Raw genomic sequence first — 19,814 nt, forward strand, 5'->3', positions numbered from 1 at the left:
GCAGATGTGACAGGAGAGCTTCTTGCAAGTGGATCCTTTAAGTACTTACTGGCCATTTGGTCATTAATTCCAATCTATTTTTTTCAGATTCAGCATGAGGAAAGACAATGTCAAAAATACCTGTAGAGACTAGAAGATAAAACAGCTCCCTGATGTGACAGTCTTTAACACAATGACCAAACAGATTTCATTAGAGTTGATTGTCCTGCTCCTGTCACACCAAATACCAGCTCGAGACAACCAAGTTCCACGTTCATCTGATGCATGCTTCATTGTTGTGCATCTTCCCTGATAGTCTCAATTTTACTAACTTATGTAGTAACAAACAGGACCTGCACCTACAAACACTAACATTAATTCGCCAGTGCAATGATGGACAGCTTTAAGGCTTTCCTAATGCAAAGAACAGCAGCCAAGTTAAGATCTTTGTTTACTACAAGTATTTAATCTTCTATGCTTTGCCAAGTCTACCTCCATCATTTACTTCACCTGTGTTCCACAGAGGCCAGTCCCTTAGCTTTTGAAGTTTGCTAGCCATGTTTCTGATCCCTCACAAGTACAGTGGTACCTGTCTTTGAAAGACACAGGAGTCATTCCATTAAGTGTGGTACATCTGGTCTCCTGGGAGGATCCTGACAACACAAGTATGAAATAACATAGTTCTTATTAAATTATTTTTTAACTAGAAATGGAAATGTCCTGCCCAGCTGACCTTTGTAAAGTGTCCCTATAGTCTAAGAGCTGAGTGCCAAGGGTATGGGACCATGCTTTTTGTATTTTGTCAATATTGCAAAGTTAAAGATTTTATTTAAAAGAAAAATAGTAAATGGCACATAATGTAATTGCTATTTATTTTCATAAACATGAGGTATTTCAAAGTGCTATAAGACGCAGCACTAAATGTACATCATTGGAAGAAATTAAACACAGAACTTTGCAGTTACCCAGTTCTATGCACCAAACATTAACAAATACATTAACTGGAAGAAACAGGCTAGGAAAAGGCATATATAGTAAATTTCTTTACAAAAGTTTCTTAGTTCAAAAAAGTGATAAAGTAATATCTACTCAAAACTTTCACAACTCATTTTCATACGAAAATATAAGTATCAAATTTAGTTATGTATCAGCATCATACTAAAGTATACAGGCAATGTAAGAATTAGTACAGTACATAACAGAGATTAACAATATATTTGTATACAAAAACATGCTCCTCAAACATTGAGGTATTACAGTACTTAGGTATGAACTTCCAGTCTAATACTGGCAGCAAAAGCCACCTCTCATAACCCAAGACATGTACAAAAGGCAAGTGTGTAGATGGTATTTACAGAAATTCCCACAGGGGTACAAAATGCCAACCCCTAAAGTAACATCTGTTAGAACATAAGCACCATAAAACTTAGGAATGAACATTTTAAAACTCAACTAGATGTCATCAGCAGCTCCAAATGCTCACAACACTTTAAAAAAAAAAAAATCCCCACCATCTACAGTTCTTAAGAAGAAAAAACAAAGGCAGTCCATTGTTGTTTGGTAGTCTTGCAATAAACTCCTTGCAAGAACATCCATTTGCTCCGTACCCGGATAATAGAGTCTGTCAATTACTTCAGGAACTGGATTGAAATTAAAACCAACATTCTTAACGTCAAAAAACACAATTTTTTTATAAAGAATCAAAAATGTGCAAAGTGGCAATGACTGTCCAGACCAGCCAAAAAAACAAAACAAAACATAAGTTTAGCAAGTCCGCTTGTAATCTATTTTCTTTAGTAATTGTTCTTGTCTGGCTTGCAATTTTTCCTTTTCTAGCAGTAACTTCTGCTCCTCTGCCTGAAGAGAATGAACATACTCAGTGGCTTTTTTCAAGATCACAACTTTTGCAGCTTTCTCATTTTTAACCAGTTCTGGAACATGGTCCCTTAATGTGAGGAAACTTGACCGTAGATCATTACGTCGTTGACGCTCCAGGATATTATGGTTGCGTCGACGTTCACTGTCCTCTGAATCAGAGTTTCGAGGACTTGAACTCTTAGGCTTTGGTTGGATCGTGGGTTTTACTGGACGGGGCACCTCAATTTTTAACTTCTTCTGTGGTGGAGCCTCTTCAGTCTCCACGAATGGAGAAGGAGCGGCATAATTATGCTGCTGGTGAATTGGGGCACAACGCTTTAGTATCAGTCCATTCTGCTGTGTCCTGACTGATGAAAAAGTGGTATTTTTAGGGCGCACTGTAATAGTAAGGGTGGTAACAGACTTGTTGGTAGAGGAGCGTCTTTTCTCCACTGTAACAACATCTATTTCTTCTTCTTCATCCTCTTCCTCCTCATCTTCATCATCTTCTGGGAGTAAAGGACAGAAAATAAAACAGACATTATTCTTCCTGAAAATACCCTGACCAAGTATCAGTATTTATTGACAAAATATATTCAGTAAAAGCAGTAATGAAATAATTGATGTCAAAACCAGGGTGTGCCCACCATCTGCAGTCAGATATAGATCTGTAAAAGTATGTAATATACATGAAATCACCAAAGAACAAGGATTTCTGAAAGCTTAATAAGTTTGATGAGATGGGTTTTTTTAAACACATCTAATTTTCAGTCATAAAGAGGCCACCACCCACACAATCACAGAGGCAGAAAAGAATTTTTAGACCAAATGTATGTAGTTTGAATGAAATTGTCGAGCTGCGGTACAAAAAGCACAGAGCCACAACACAGCCCCTGCTTGGTAGAAAAGCAGCCGGAAAACGAAACAATCGCTGGGTTTGTTCTGAGGCAGAAGGTGAAGCTGCTCCAGCCGGGGACCCTTTAAGCCGGCGCTTGGTGCACTGCCAAGAAGACAGCTGTTGGAAGTGCTTCCTCACCCAAAGCTGTCAAACCAGACATTAAAGGGACAGCAGGCTCTGAAACCCGGGACGGATCACCAAGTTTGTGGCGGTGGTCATAGGGACCAGCTCATCTCCCCACGCCAAACCGCAGTTCAGCCCAAGCGGACTTCTCTGTGTGCAAGCACAGAGGATATCTGGGGCATTTTGGGCTCTGTTAGTACAAGCACTGCTCTAAGGATTCACTCGTCTAGCTCCAGCCTGCCCGCATGGCGCTTAAGGGGACGCGCACACGGTCATCAACCATAAACTCCGGGCCCAGGGTGACGGCGGCAGCCACCCTGCCGCCCCCCCCGATCCCCCCGGGGGCAGGAGACTATCAGGAGGCCCGGAGTGTCCCCAGTACCACTCGGCCACACCGGGCCGGAGCTGCTGCCCGGCGAAGGCTCCGGGCCCGCCGCAGCCGGCATGGGGCGAGGGGCGGGCGGGGGCTGCCCCGGGCCGTGCCCGCCGCCCCGCGGGGCCCCGCGCCTGCTGCCGCCTGCCGGCCGCCCCGCGCCCCGCCCGGCCCGGCTCCGGGGCAGCCGCCACCCCTGTCCCCACCCCCGCAGCCTGGGGCCGGAGCGCTTACCCGAGTCGCTGAGCGTGTCGTCCCCGGAGGAGCTGCTGCTGCTGCTCGCCCGGCTGTCCCCGGCGGAGCGCGGCGGGCGGCCGCCCCGCGGAGCCCCTCCGCCCGCCGGCGGCGCCTCTCGCTTATTGACGGGGAAGGGGAAGACCACGGCCGGGTCCACGCACTCGGGCACGGCGCCGCCCAGCTCCGCGCGGGCGCTGGCGGGGCTGCCCGCGGCCCCCGGGGGCGGCGGCGGCGCGGCGGGAGCCTTGCTCTGCAGCTTCTCGCTCACCGCCCGCTCCAGCTTCTCGCGCGCGGAGAAGCCGCTCCACATGCAGTCCTGGATGATGATGGAGTTGAGATTGTTTGTCACGCCGGGGCCCGTCTCGAAGAAGTCCCCTCCGTCCACGCCGCCCCACAGGTCGGCCTCGGGGGGCAGCAGGAGCAGCTCCGATGCCCAGTCCACGGGGTCGGTGGGGCGGCAGCCCCACAGAGCCGCCCCTCCCCACGGCACCGGGCCCCCCCCCGGAGGGTGCTCCTGGAGCCCGGCCCGGCTGGGAGACAGAGGAGGGGTGGGCAGCAGCTCAAACTTTTTCCAGATGTCCTCGCCGGGGGGAGCGGAGTCCGGCCCGCACAAATAAAAGTCATCTTCGTCCGGGTAGAAACAAGGCTGCAAAGAGTCAAACTCGAGGTCTGGGTTTTTACTGACCATTCCTGGCATTACGGGTCTCTTTTTGCTGATCCCTGGGTCGAGCAATAGTTTCAAATACAGGTTTTATGGGTATTTCCACCAAGGGGAAGAAGAGAGGTTCTCCCACGACCTGAAACTAAACAAAAAAAAAAAAAAAAAGGAAAAAAAAAAAAACCACAACGAAACCACAATTAAAATACGAATAAACAGACACGAACATGACTCCCTCTTTCCTCTTAATAGAAAGAAGGAAAAAAAAAATCATAATCCCATCAATAGCAAGCAAGAAGGAGCCTTGAGAAAGTTGGGAAAAAAAAAAAAAAAAAGCATCTCACACACCTTTCTCCTCCCGACTCAAGATACTGAAATCAAAGCGCTCAGGTAGCACTCCCCCGTGCAGAGCCTGTCCCGCCGCTCCGTGGGGACACAAACCCAGCCTGCACAGTCCAGCGGGGATGCACAGCCTGTGCACATAGCCCTCGCCTGCTCTCCCCAAACCGCTTCAAACGCTCAGAACAGCACAGTAACTGCAGACAGATGCATGGCTTTGATACCGTAATCTCTCCAGAAAGGCTTCTTAATATGCTAGCAAAAGTAGAGGAAGTTTACTCCTTTTGTCATCTGCGGAGCAGTGCAAAGGGGAGAGGAGAAGGATGCAAAAAAAAAAAAAAAAAAAAAAAAAGGGGGCGGAGGGGTTCTTTGCAACTTCGCAAATCGCCAGTTCATTCACTCAAAGCGAGCCAGCGAAATCCGCACACAACGCAAGGGGGGGAGGGGGGAGGAGGGGAAATCCAGCAGCAACAGAAATTATCAACCTTATGTAATAACCTCACGCACAAAAATGCATTAAAACCACCCCGGCGCCACCAACAAAGCCTCCTGATTTGCCAAGAAGGCACGGGAAGTTTTATCTCCCCCTTTTTCCTGCAACAGCGAGGTTGCAAAGACAGCAACTCCGCACACTGCCACTTCATGCACTCAAACCTCCTGCAAACACACCAGCTCTCCAGCTCTCACCTCCGGAGAGTGCGCGCTGCTGCCCTTACCGCGGCCGGACCCCCCACTCACTACCCACGGACAGTCAAACACAGCCCCATTCCTCTGCCGAGAGCTCCGTTGCATCAGACATTAAAAAAAAAAAAAAAAAAAAAAAAGAAAAAAAAAAGAAAAAAAAAAGAAAAAAAAGAAAAAGGTTTAAAGTCCAAAAAATCCAGTCAGCGTCTCCCTTCAGCTCGGTTAAGGTAACGCGAAAGGAAATCGTTCTGCTGGGTTCACAACAGCTGACGCTGAGACGGAGACCAAAAAGGGGGGAAAAAAAAAATCCATGAAAAGCCTTATGATGAAACGCCGAGAAACGCGCCCGGCTCGGCTCAGCTGCGCTCCCGCCCCGCCCCCTGAGCGCCTCCAGGACTGGGCATTTTTCTACTCGGGAAATACATTAAACTGTTTAAAATGCAAAGCAGTAAAGAGGCACCTACAAAACACCGGCGATCTAAATGCGACAGCTCCAAACCAAAACACAAATATCCTCCAGGTTTTTCTTCTGCTCAATGAGAACCGCATTCAGGCTCCGGTCTGCCCCTGCGCTCCCCTTCCCGCCCCATCCTTCCCAGTTCGGCAACTCGAACGCGATGGGGAATTGGATTTATTTGACTGGGGTTTTGTCCTGCAGCCCAGAGCCTGCAGCTTCCTCTTCTTACCTCCGTGGTGATGGTGGTGGGTGTGCGAGGGGGAGGAGTGGCGGGGGGAAGGGGAGAGGAGAAAAAAAAAGCAGCTGATGGTGTCTGTAGCACTTTCCGCGCCCTCCCGCCGGCCCCCGCGGCCGCCCCGGCCTCCGCATCCACCCTCTACTCGCAGACTGTCACTGCCTGGCTTTGAAGCGGCTGGATATTATTAACCCCCAAAAAAGGCATTAAAAAAAAAAAAAAAAAAAAAGGCTTGAGTTAAAAAAAAAAAAAATCAGAAAAAAAAGAAACAACCCTGACACGCTTGGGAGGGAGCACTGGGACACAGCGGGAGAAAGGCGGGAGCGCCGGCCCCGCCCCCGCTCCACGCGCACAGGGCGGGGCCGCGCGTTTGGCGCCAAAAGCCCCGTTCGCTCTTTATCCTCCGGGAGGGCGCTTGGATATCGCGGGGCCGCCCCTGCCCCGCGCCGGCCCCGCCGCGGCCGCTGGCCCCTGCGCCGCCCCTCCCCGGCCCCGAGGAACGTCGCCTCCGGAGCGGTTCCTCCCCACCTCCCGCCGCTGCGACCTCGCGCGCAGCCCCCCGGGGCAGTTGAAAATAAACAAACAAGGGCTAAGGGAAGTGGCCGGGCGAGGGAGCCGCTCCGACGCGGGGCTCTGTACGCGACCGGCAGCGCCCGCCTCCCCGCCGGCCAGCGGGGCTCTCCCGCGGCCGCGCTGCCGGCGGGGCCCCGTGCGGGCGGCCCCGCGCTCCCCGCGCTCAGCGCTCCGCGCCGGCACCGCGCCCGCCGCGCCCCCGTTCCGCTGCCGACGGCGACACCTTGCGGCCGCGCGGCGCAGCGCTCCCGGCGCCCCCGCGCATTGCCCGGCGGCGGCACCCACCGCTCTCTCGCCTCCTTCCCCCGGCGCGGGGCCGCGGGACGGGACGCGCCGGGACGGGACGGGAGCGCGGCGCTCTCCTCGGCGGTGCGCGGCGGCGGGCGCGGGTACGATCCCGATCCCGATCCCGCCGCCGCTCGGGGCGGTGCCTCCTTGCTCATAGGCTGCAGGTTGAGGCGGGGACTGGGGCGTCGCTCGCAGCAGGCCGGTGGCGGCGGGCGGCCGCTTTGTGTGCGGTGGTGGCGGGGCCGCCTCCCTGTCCCGCCTCGGTGGGGGCGAGCCCGGGCTGTTCAAACATTGCGGGCACGGTGGTGGGAGAGGGAGCTGGGCATCGATGGAAGTGACAGAGGACGGGGAGGCTGCTCGCGAGAGAGCGAAATAAACCCTGCGTGAAGCAGGGATGTGGCGTCTGTCGCTTGGCCTGGTCCCCTCCGGCAATTTTGGGAAGGAAGGTCCTGCTTCTCCCAAGCGGTGATCCCCCTTCGCATCCATGTCACACTTCACTGGCCAAAACCCGGAGGCTCCGGCAGCCGCTGAGTGCCGTGAGACGGCCTGGAGAGCCGTCGGGCTGCCGCCGGTGTGCGAGGCTCGGCAGCGCTGCGGGGCCGGGCTGGCTCACCGAGGGTGGCACCTGCTCTGCGACGGCCCCAGCCAAGGCCGTGAGCTGCGGGCAGGCTCTGCTCGCCCGGCTCGCCCCTGCCTGCCTTCCCCTCACCAAGGAGGTGGCTGATCTCAGGAGCCTTCGATTGGTCTGGCCGAGAGCAAAAAAGGCACCTGGAAGGTGAACCCTCTGTACCGCTGCTGCCAAGCGCAGCGGATTCAGGCGGGGTGCTGAAGGTGACCTTTGGGTGCCCCGCTCTGGGTCACAGCTGCGCTGGAGGGACGAGCAGGGCCGGGCGCCATAAAACAGCGGCGCTGGACCTTCTGCTGTCGAGGTCGCTGTCAGCCCCTGTTTCGCAGGCGTCAAGCCTGGCGAAATAGTTGAGGCTAGGTTTGCCTGAACTGTGGTAGTTTAGCGCCCCATTCATCTAAGGCACTTCGGATTCAAGACAGGGGAATTCATTGATTAGCAAACGTGCGCTCAGTACTTTGAAGATGTAAAGTCTTATGAAAGCACAAAGATTTATTAATTTTTTTTTTTTTGATGATTTGGCTGGCCAAAAAAGAAGTGTGGGTGGTTGGGATTTTTTTCCCTCTCACATTTTAGTAACCATGAACAGGTTGCATCTTATGAGGAGACATGAACAGTTAGTATGTGGGTCACAGAATGTGTGAACAGCTTATTAATTCTCCTCAATGGATGACCTCTGTGGATTTAAACAATTATATCTGATTTTCTCCTTGAATTATTTTTGCCCTCTATCTTGCCTTTAACGTTTTTATATATGCAAATATTGTTATGTCTATCCAGAAATGGATATGGGCTGCTACCTTACTTAGTGTTAATTCATTGCAATTTTCACCTAGATTTCCTCAACAGCCTTCTTAAATTTTCTTTTTTTTTAAATTTTTTTTTTATTTTTCCATATCTATGTCCATGGGATTAAAACCATCAGCTTCTAGGAAAGCTCTGTTGTGTTGTGTGATATTTTTTGTAGCACCCTGAATGAGAACATTAATAAGACCAATCTTTTAAAATAACTTTTATTGCCAAGAAACATCAAACCAACAAAAAGCAAAACCCCCCACAAACAGGAAATGGAAAACACTACACTGAGAAACATTACTGTGTATGAGGAGTAATTCTTTTAGGTAAAAAAGACTTGTTAAAACCCCAAATCTATTGCTTTTTTTCTTCTACAGTTGAGAAAGACATGGAAAGCTTTGGAAGGACAGCACAAATCCTTGTGGTGTTTTGACTGACACTTACCTTGGGCTCTTTTGTCAACATTTACGTTTCTTTCTCTGATCTATTCTGTCCCTGAAATGACATATACCAAGAAGCCTCAAGGCAAATGAAAATCTGAAATTACTAGTAGTTACTGTAAATTTATTATTATGTTGTCTCACTGGAAAAACTTGGGAGTTAAGATGTGCTGATAGTAGAAGTGGCAATAAACAATAAAAACCAGTTGTGAAGCAGGTATGTTAAGGCATTGTAAGAACTCGTTTTATGGAAAAGTAGAAAAATAAGTGTAAAAAAGTATATAAAAGTCTAAAGAATGCTTTTACTTATAGAATGGTAAGAATCTAAGTGGATCTTCAGTGTGGCCAAGCAAGGAGCCTGGGAAAGCCCTGTGCTGAGAGCTTGGATGTACATACCTGGGCATGTATGAACATGGAAAGGGCTACTGGACATCTTCCCATTTGTTGTCATTGATTCATTAAGAAATGCTGTGTGAGGCAAATTTCTCTTTCTCACATGCCTCATTCACCTTCACAGCCTGCAACTATTGAGAAGATGAAACTATCCTATTACTTGATATGTGTTCAATTGTCTTTCTCAGAGGCACCCAAACTTCAGTGCATTTCTGTTTTCTTTTCAGAACTAATGTATGTATTCTCTTGTCTCCATACACTGTAAAAGATTTTAAGGATCTTGTCAATCAGGGCATGGGGAAAGTGGCCAATACCCCAGTGTTCTGAGTGCACTTCACAAAAGGGTGACAGAATTGGGACAAACCAGCAGAAGCTACATGTGAAACTTTCTGTGGGATGTAGGTATGAACACTCATAGACCTTTTTATTTATTTATTTTTCTTAAAATGACCTAATACATTTCCTGTTAGATAGCAGTAGTAAAAATTTCAGGTGGATTATGTATTTGGAGGTAAGTATTAAAGTTAAGATAACAGTTACAAAAGCTGCCAGATTTAGAGCAGCAGATTTGTTCTTTCATACGTTCAATAAACTTGCTAGGGAGTTGTGCTGCTCCCTGCTGTGCAGCTGCTGAGGGTGTGTAATCTAAACTATTTCTCTTGTCAATTTACCCACATCCAGGTGAGACAGGCTTAGGGACATGGCCAGTGTCACTTATGGAAACTGAAGCAGATTTCCCCAGTAAGCTGATTGTAGCAGTCTGAGGTAGCAATTGCTTTCCCACAAGTTCTTGCAGAGTGCATCAGCATTATCCATTAAGAAGAGAAGGTAGTGCAGAGTCACAAAGGTCTTTGGGTGTCACTAAGACCTGCAAAGAATACAGATGTTCTTGTGACTTAAAAACTCTCTATTATCTAATCACAATATCTAATGCTTGTATAATGTTTCACATGACCAAGACATTGAAAAACGTGAGTTATTTCACTTACAGTCACCACAGAGGTCTCTAGCCAATCTCACCTGTGCATCCAGAAGCACTTTATGGAGTACCTGGTAATCAGAGGACTAATTCTATTTAGTTAGAACTAATTTTGAAGCCATATGATTCATAAGAAATAGTGTGATAATTAAATAGATTGCTGAAAACAGAGGAGATACTGGATTTATCTAGTGGTAAAAGTGGCTTAATGCTCTACCTTTAAGTGATCCTAGATATATCAGAAACCATCTTTCAAAAGGTGGTAAAATTAAATAGAGCTTTTTTCCTTCTGAGATTTTTGTGTATATTTGAGTTCTTCAAAAGCAAATGGTCAGACCAGTGCTTGTGTACTAGTCTCCTGCCTCAGCTTCCTTTCTAGCTGTTCAGGGAGCATTGGAAAATTTTCATTAAAACCAAAAGATGTAGAAATGTATTTTTTAGATTTGACAGAAGCATACAACAATTTCTCAGGAAAACATCCTGCTTTCAACAGGTTTTCAAACTATATATATGGCTAGATAAACATCTAAGCATTGGTTATCTTACTGTTGTGTTCTAAAACAAAGCAAAAAAATTGCTTCAAAAAGTTGCAGGTAAGACCACTAAGTGGCATGTTTCACAACGAGGCTGTTTATCTAGAATAAGAGAATCAATTAGGTTGAAAGAGACCTCTGAGATCGTCAGGTCCAAGCTGTGACTGAACACCACCACATCAACCAGACCATGGCACTGAATGCCACGTCCAGTCTTTCCTTAAACATTTCTAGGGATGGTGGCTCTACCACCTGCTGGGCAGTCCATTCCAATATTTAATCACCCTTTCCATGAAGAATTTCTTCCTAACTACATCTTCTCACTGCCAGTTGCCTAGGAGAAGAGGCTGATGTCTGCCTGGCTGCAGCCTCCTTTGATTCAGTTGTAGAGAGCCATAAGGTCTTCTCTGAGCCCCCTTTCCTCCAGGCTAAATAACAGCTCCCTCAGCCACCCCTCCCAGGACTTGTACCGCAGACCTTTACCAGCTCCACTGCCCTTCCATGGATCTGCTCCAGCCCCTCAGTGTCCTTTCTGAATTGAGGAGCCCAGAACTGAATACAGCACTCGAGGTGTGGCCTCACCAGTGCCCAGTACAGGAGAATGATCACTGCCCTGGTCCTGCTGGACACACTATTCTGGTACAAGTCAGGCGCCACTGGCCTTCCTGACCACCTGGGTACACTCTGCCTCACCTTCAGCTGCTGTTGACCAGCAACCCCACCTCTTGGCCACTTTCCAGCCCCTCTATCCCCAGCCAGTAGCACTGCAGGGGTGTTGTAGTTTAGGGCATAGCGCTGCGGAAGAATTCGGGATGTAACGGGAAGCTACTAGACCTCCCCTCTGTTAAGATAGTAAAACCTCCTGCAATTAGCCAATAGCACCCAGGTGTGACGTATGTAGATGGGAGTAACACAGTGAACCCAGGTTATAAATTGTCAAATTCCCCTGCAATAAATGCCATTGCTTCGCCATCCATCATATTGATGTCTTGTGGGTAGATTGGCCAGGGTGGCCCAGGAGAGAGGCCACGGGGCTGGCTCCTGGACTAGGGTGTTTGCCTTGCTTGGAAAACCCACACAGGGGTTGTTGTGATCCAAGTCCATGACTTTGCACTTGGCCTGTTTGAACCTCATGCCATGTGTCTTGGCCCATCAGTCCAGCCTGTTCAGGTCACTCTGCAGAACTTTTGTACCCTCCACCAGATCAACACTCCCACCCAACTTGGTATCCACAAATTTGTTAATGGCAGACTAGGTATTCTCTAACCCCCCTCTTCTTAATCATGGGAAAATCTTCCGACATTCCATTTACCTGGTCTCATGGTATGAGAGCAATGATAAACTTTGGTTTTTGGTGAAATAAATTAACTTCTGAAAAAAGTAAACAAAAGTAGTGTATTACAGTTGTTGCTTTTCTTTTTTTTCTTTTTTTTTTCTTTTTTTTTTTTTTTGTGTGTTATGGTGAATGTAATATGTGTTCAGCACACTGAAACACTGATCTGTATTACCATGCTGCAAATAAACAGTTGATGGCCATCTACCAGTAATTCTAAGGGTATCAGTGATGTAAATTTTTACTGTAGCCTTCAGCCGCAGCAAATATGTCAGATCTGTTGCAGGATCAGATGTCTTTATAAATAATTTCACCACAGGTCTTCAGGTTTTTTTTTTGAAAGTCAAGGGTTTGAGCCTCTTCAGTCAATATCCACTCCACTGCCTGTTAAAGCCAGGGAAGAGCTCTTTGAAAAATTAATTTGTAAAGCCTAGGAGACTCATATTTTGCAGTTTATTGGCATGGAGAGAACTACACTGAAGGGCAGTTTCCTGCTGCTCTTGACCTGCTGCAGGTAAGAGGCAGGTGGGCAGAGGACTGGTGAGGTCTCACAGCTTCATCAAGTAAGATTTTTCTCCTCACAGTGGTCCATGGAAAAGCCACAATGCCACTTCATCAGGAAGACTTGTTGTTGACAAACTTTTCTCTGAAAAGCTTAGTTTAACTAAAATCTTTTTAATGCTGCAGCAGGAAAAGTTGTTCAGTGAACACTGAAAGATCTTGGAACTTGTTCACATGGCTTGTAAAATGGTTACTTATATAGTTTGTTCCTCATTCTTACCCCATTTCTTTTCTACCTGTATCCCTCTGCTTTGTCATCATATATTCAATCATTTAGTTGCTTGAAACATTTTATGTTTATATGTGCTTAAATATTTTATCTTTTCTGGAGCAGTTAGACAATTGTGCATTTTTATGCAAGCTCACTTTCCAGATTGTTATTGAAACTTTAGCTCAAAATGTTTCTCTGGTTCTAAAGCTTTTTAAACTATTCATGATGATGAAATATTTTACCAGATAATTCACTGAGACAAATGTGCAGTTGGGAAGGTAAAATTATAACCAGTCATATAAACCTGTCCTCATTAGCTCCTTTCAAACATCTCCAAATGTTGCCAATAGAGAAAGACATCCTTGAAGAGTGGCTTGAAATGTGAATTCTTTAGTTTTCAATTGGAATCTGCTTTATGTTTGAGAGGAAGGCTTTAATTTCCTACATCTGAGATTAATTTTCAAATGCAAGCTAACAGGGACTATTAGTGACTGGCTAGAATGGTGTTGGTGACTAGAACATAAAAAGGCAAAAAAGAAAAATATGGACTTAAAAGTGAATGAGGGGATGCATCAAACTATACTCTCAGCTGGTGTCAATTGAGTTGGCTTCCTTCCACTGGGACTGTGCCACATGAGACCAGTAACAGATCTGTCCTTTGTGATTCCAGCTTTAGTCCTGGGCCACAACTTAAAAGTAGTTTTCTGGATTGTTTAGTTGGTTCTTATTTTATATGCAACGTACAGAGCCTTTACTGATAACCTGTGGGAGAGGTTTTAAGCTTTGCAGTAAAAACTGTTAACAGAAAAGGAAACGCTCAACACTTATTGCAGTAATGAAAATATCTTCAGACACATTAAAGGCCTTTATGGAGTTTTGATGGTTTTATTATTATTACCATCCCTGCTTTAGTAAATCATCAGGTCAAAGTTTTGTTTATTTATGTCAGAAACTACTGATGTATCTCTGGCTGTAAGCAGACATGTATGAAGGGCTGTGCCATGATCTTTGGATGTCTTAACATTTCCTCCTTTTCTGCATGTCTTTCATATCTTGCATGAGAGAGCTGGCTGTGTCCTTTATTTCACTTTTGCTAATTTCCATTGGCTTCTGTGAAACTTTCCTGCTGTTTCCTTGACAAATCATGGATACCCCAGCCTTGATAAAGGTGATTGCCTCCTGGTAAAACAAATGATTGTTAAAGATGAGAAACCAGACTCAACAGAGTCAGGTTTGCATTTGTTTCAGCAACTTCTGTGATCTATTTATATGTTTGCTATATTTATATTTTTTTCCAGGCAAGTGCGAGGGGGTTTTGTATGAACCACAGCTTGTAAGTCAGAAAATTGCTTTGAAGTGAGCCATGATCACTGAAAGAAGAGGCTGAAAGAAGTATTGTGTTCTGATCATTGTACATAACTGTTGTAAAATGATTTGACAGGTTACAGAATGTATGTGACAAACTAAGGTGAAGTTGAAAAAAACCTGCAAGACAGAAGACAGGACAGCATGTTAATCTTGTAGCTACCCCAAAGTGGGTATGACTGAGAGAAGAAAAGGTTACATGGAGTTTTGGAGAATGATATTATAAAGCATCATTTAAAAAATCCTTTAAAACTGCTCACTCGTTTTGCCTTTGCTTTTAATGAAATTAGTTATTTTATTACATACTTTCAATTTAGGTAATTTGATATGTCAATGCAGAAGAAGCAATTAAAGTCAGAATGTCCTAGCACCCTTTAAGTAAAAGAGTTTAAAAACATTGCTGTTTGACTTACAGCTGAGAAAACAAAAAAACATATATTTAGTGCTGTTTCCACTGTTATACCTTTTGGATGTTAATTTCTCTTTTGATCATTGTACAGGAGAGACTTCCTTGTTTTACTGTTAACTGAAACATCCAAAACTGTAATCCTGCTTTGGTATTGCAAAGCTATGTTCATGTGATCAGACATCACATGTTAAATGTTTCTTCATCTGTAATCTAATATTTATGAGCTATTATGGTATTGAGGCTTTCTGGTAATGAAGGTATTTGTTTTCCAGTGACATAATTTCCCTGCTAAAAACAATTTCTATTTAACAGAACTGAAGTGTTCTTGATATCCGCAAATGCAATTCTATGTAATATCAAAGCTTAGAATAGATGGGCCACATTAGCAGTGGAATACAGAAATGTACATTATTTCAAAAAAGATTAAATTTATATTGAAGGATGAAAATAATTGTGAAAACTTATGATGTTTTGTTTCTATTCTGAAATTACCCAAGTCTACTAGCAACAGTTTTCAGTGTATCACTTCTAGAGTGCTAAATACATTACATTTTGGCAAGATCATTGTCTCAAACATACTAGCATTATGCTGGCATTCCTGCTCCTTTGACTTGTATTCCGGGTGCAGGCAGCTAGATCGGCATTAATCAGTGCAGAAAATCACATTTGTGTGCCAGGGTTTCAGACTGCTGGTAAAGACTTGTTCTTGGCAGGCCAGCAGGACAGATACAAGGCTGGAAGGCAGCATACTTGCAGTGTGTCATGGTGTTGAGAACTCTGCTTTTGACACCTCTGGAAAAAATACTACTGAAATGTTTAATTTCTAAGCAATTAAAAAAAGACCACACTTGGGTAGTTTAATATACTTACAAGAAGTAGCAGCAAAGTGAATATAGGTAAACATCAGTGGGAGGAGAGTGCTGAATCTATGCAGAAGCATGTCTGTGTTTGTGTTGATGCACACATATGTGTGTGCATGCATACACAAGTGTGGTATTATACTCCAATTTACCCTATAGTAAATTTTGAAACTGTTTATCTTTTTCAGAAATTAAAAAAAGAAAGTCAAATCCTTGTCTATAATATTTTTCTATTTTAAAAGATTATGTCAGTATTATATTACTTATCTGCTTCTACAGAGGATTTAGGATATGTCTACATGGGGCAGCAGGTCATGAAGACCATCCCCAGTTCACCTAGATTGAACTAGGGTGATAAATTTACAAAGCACATGTCATTGTTGATAGCTCAAAGGTACATAAACCATATTTGCTTGACCCACTGCTCAGGACAGTAAGTTTTCCACCTTCACAAGTCTAATAACCGGGGCTCAGCATAATTTTGAAACTTCTGTAGTGTATCATTCTGACACTTAACCAATGCCATCCAGGTAACTGCGTCATGTTCAAGCATGCTGCTTGGCTGCACCATGTGTAAACAGGGAGAGTTATTTTTAAGACAAAACTTACTTGTCTTAAGCTGTTAAAAGAAATATTTAATATCATTTACTGGCTATTTTATTTTTCTTATTAGTATTTATACTCACCTTTCAGGCTTATGACTTTTTTGAATAGCGTGCAGTTGGACTCATGGTAGATGATCATAATGCTAAGATAGGATGAAATGAAGGATGAAAGAGTGTGTCCTGGGGTTTTGATTCTAGTTTTAGTTTTAACCTTTGGAGCTGTAGCAGATCATGCTCAAGCTCATGTCAACTTTCATTTTTCCTCACTTGTGGTGGTTGGTACCTCTGTGAAGTGTTTTGAGAACTTCAGAAAAATTGCATGCTGGCAACTAAGCCACTGAAAAATTACTAGATTTTTGTTTTGTAGTATGTTTCTACTAATATGACGGGGGAACAATACTCTGCAGTGAAGGTGGAATTGCTCTGTGATATAGAAAGTAAAGATAAATTTTGGAATGAGACAGAGGAATTCATTTCACCTAAGGGATGGCTGCAGTGCAAAGATCTATGGTAGTCATTATAGGCTGCTTTTCTAGTCAGTGGAGAGAATTTGACGCAATCCATTTGACTTTCTTTAGATGTCTGCTTGAGGGTTTGATGAATAATACCTTATGAATAATGTTCATTATATAATTTAATTTAACGTCCTACTATAGAGGTATCTCCAGCTGGTCTGTATTGGTGGTGTTGTTTTGTTTGTGGCTAAAGCACCACATTCATTAGCTTTCCTTAAAACTAATTTGTACAAGTAACCTAATATTTGTAGCGATGATACTACCTTTTTCCCTTTCCTTCCCACACATATATTGCATTAACCTTCAAAAGTGGTTAATGAAGCATATAAACAGCAGTTGGAACTGCTTCTCATAGAATATCATCATGTTTGACAGTAGGTGCTGAGCATTGGTCAGCAACTGCTGTAAAAATTGAAAGTAACATTTGGTATGTGCAGTGAAATGCTGAGGTGGTGATCAGTATTTAGACAAACAGCTGAGTCTGGCTTGGCCAGCTACCGGGATGGTTGCATTTTGGCATACACATTTTGCCATATTATTTTGATTGCATTACTTTTGGTTTTGAACTGAGGTCAGGATAGAGATGTGTCACTGCTCAACAAGGCTATAAAAATGTCTACTCAGTTTCTGCAGCTCCTTCTTAGGTGCAATGACATTTCTACTTGGTCTGTGAATTGTGTCATTGCAGATATTTGCTTGATGGTTGTAATATGAATACAAGGCTTTTCAATATATCTACAAAATACATGTTTCATCCTTTTTGGAACTGGGATATTATTATATGCAGAGAGTAACTACATATTTAGACTGTGTTATTTGTGCAAGCTTGTTCTCATGAAATTAACATAAAGAGAGTTCTCATATGCACATAAGTGCTGGCATTTTTTCCTGGAGCTGGCTTAGGAATCTGAGTTAAAAGCAAAGGTGAATAATGAAACGTGATGTATGTGTACATTCCATGTCCCATTATGCTGATAGCCCTGTATCTGTCATTTTGGAGATGACATGAAAAGATAATGAGTAAGCCTTTGTGCATATCCTGTGGCTCAGAGAAGCCTCTTCTGAGGCTTGCATGTCGTTAGCAGTTAGGATTGGAAAACCCCCTAATGCTTGTCTTGCCTTGTGAGATGTGGGACTTGAAAGAACTTTCGCTTCTTTTACTGGTTTGAAAACATATTTAACCTCGGAGAAAGGAAGCCAGGGAAAGCGTGGAATAACTCAATTTACTATCTCTTGAAATACCTCCTTTACTAGTTCTGTGCCAGAATCTGAAGTGCTGTAGTGACAGCAGCCAAAAGGGAGTGAGGATTTGGATAGAGATAAAGGGAAAGATTAAAAAAAGAAGTCTAAACCTATATTTAATCAAATGGTCTCGTTATCTGAAGCTGGCCACTTCCAGGAGCTCTGTAAACCTTTCCTTTAGTGAATGAATTGAGTCCTGTGCTATAATGACAAATACTTCTGGGAAATACTTGTGGTATGTTAATGCTACAGTGAAAAAGTACAACTGAATTAGATAGAAAAGGTATGACTTTTTACATCTGTGGTGCATGTGGTTTATGGAGGCAAAGATGACCCAAGAGAGTGTCTGAGTTGTTGAAAAGCAGGTTTTGGAATGACATCCCAGGAACAGCTGCTGTTGAGACTGGGGGACAGGGGGATGGTGCAAAGTTCTTATCAGTGAAATGTCCAGTTAAAATTCTTGGACTAAATTTCCTTAATCCAAGAAAAAAATGGGATTTATTAATGTTTCTGATGGATTTATTATAAAACCTTGCTACTTGAACATGATTTTTAGCTGGTTGATTTTGGCAAACTTCTACTTGGTAGAACTAAGAAACTTTTTCACAATCATCACAATATTATTTACTTGAAGTATCTCCTGTACTAGAAGCTGCCTGGGACAGAGAGCTCCAAAGCTGTAAGAAAAATGGTTTCATGTCTCTTTGGAAGTAATGTTTGTCTCTATGTGAAAGTGTTCAGCAGCATACATCCTAATTTGAGGATGTCTAGTAGTTAGGCATTGCAGAACTGAATCTAGCAGTACCTAGGTCACCCCTGTGATTACATGTCGCCTTTGGAGATTTTGGCACTGGGTGAGCTGTATGCTCCCTGTAATTCTACTTGAATTTCACATCCTCCTTTTCTCCCTTCACAGAAATGTCTGCTTGATGATTAAAGGCTCATAAGGCAAACATGTAAATCTATATTAAAATTTCACTTTTCCCAGACATGGCATTTTTATTTCTGCCGTTAGAGCCTTGTGCAGGGTAAAAAGGGAGTACATCCTCACATCTAGCTGTTTTCTGGAGTCACTTCAAAGCTGCAGATGAACCAAGAGGACAAAGATGGAAAGAGAATCCTAAACAGCATCAGCAAGTTTTGAACAGTCCATAGGAATGTGCATAATGACAATTTTGGAGAAAAGTGCCACACATAACATCATGGCAGTCACAGCAAGAGGCCACAACTGGTTTGTTTTTTTTAATCAAGGTGGGAAGTGAGGCGTGGCAAAACTGAAGACTTTGTAATGTTGTTAGGTTTTGAGAATCTTAGGAAGGCTGAAGGCAGAGAGGCTTGGAGTAAGAGGCTTTTCAGCGGCTGACTTGCTTTAATTAGGAGCAATGGATTTAAAGTTCAGCATGCTGGTGGAAAATAATTCTCTTACAAAGCCATTAGTGAGAATCTGAGTCCCTTACTTTTGTTGTTATTTAATTCCACTGCTGTATGGGGTTGTCATCAGAAGAATGTTTGTTGCTTGTTTATTCAGGTCAGGAAAGTTGATAATGAAATATGTAGTCACATAGTAATTGTGTCATCAGATACACTGCTGCAAAACTCTCCTTAGTGAAGAGGAATTTCCTTTGCACCTGATGATAATATTTTTCAACATAAAATATGTCAAAGCTTAGAAGATTATCTTGGCAGAGCATCATACCATTAAAGTAAGATTGAATATATCCTGTCCAAATCTCTTGCTTCTTGTAATGGTGCCTAAGGCTGCAGTCCTCCAGATGTTGATACTACCAGCATTTACATTTTGAATTAAAACCCCCTCTTGTTACCACAGACAATTCACAACAGAAATTCTACACTTTTTTTTTCAGAACAGTTTTTATGATATCATTCAAAATATTGTGATGGGAAAAATACATCAGATTTTCCCCCCCTTCAAAATAATTTGCCTTTATAAATTATAATGAGAAAGGATGGGAAAGCAGCTATTTCATGCTTCTTGCGTCCCAGTCTAGGTTAAGGTTGCACTGTTTGCCCAAAAATAGCTAAAAATTGCCTCAGTCTCAGGAAGGAAACAGAAGGTGCTGTAGTAGAAATAGAAGTGAAAGGGCAAGCAAAACCTTCCTTGCACCAACACTGTCCAGACATAATCAGCATTAAACTTAATGAACCTTATTAACACTGAGTCAGCTCACACTGCTCTAGCTTTAAAGGGACCCTAAAACAAGTAAGAATGGGAATAATTTCCTCTAA

The 19,814-nt window shown here is 44.0% G+C and overlaps 1 protein-coding gene across 2 annotated transcripts; it reads right to left on the reverse strand.

Annotated features, from left to right (window-relative positions):
• Window positions 1–830: 830 nt before the first annotated feature.
• On the reverse strand, window positions 831–6,825 carry MYCN (MYCN proto-oncogene, bHLH transcription factor). Of its 2 annotated transcripts, none has more exons than XM_058835213.1 (3): window positions 6,699–6,825; window positions 3,465–4,270; window positions 831–2,345 (listed from the first exon to the last, which is right to left on the reverse strand). In XM_058835213.1, exons 2-3 carry the CDS (start codon window positions 4,162–4,164, stop codon window positions 1,744–1,746), a joined length of 1,302 nt encoding a protein of 433 aa, XP_058691196.1. In that variant the 5' UTR covers window positions 4,165–4,270; window positions 6,699–6,825; the 3' UTR covers window positions 831–1,743. The 2 variants fall into 2 exon arrangements, with proteins under 2 accessions (XP_058691196.1, XP_058691197.1); XM_058835214.1 differs by lacking the exon at window positions 6,699–6,825 and adding an exon at window positions 5,152–5,234 and having other exon boundaries at window positions 831–2,342.
• Between the last annotated feature and the right edge of the window lie 12,989 nt (window positions 6,826–19,814).

This window comes from Poecile atricapillus, chromosome 3 (assembly GCF_030490865.1).
Source record: "Poecile atricapillus isolate bPoeAtr1 chromosome 3, bPoeAtr1.hap1, whole genome shotgun sequence".
Classification (NCBI taxonomy): Eukaryota; Metazoa; Chordata; class Aves; order Passeriformes; family Paridae; genus Poecile; species Poecile atricapillus.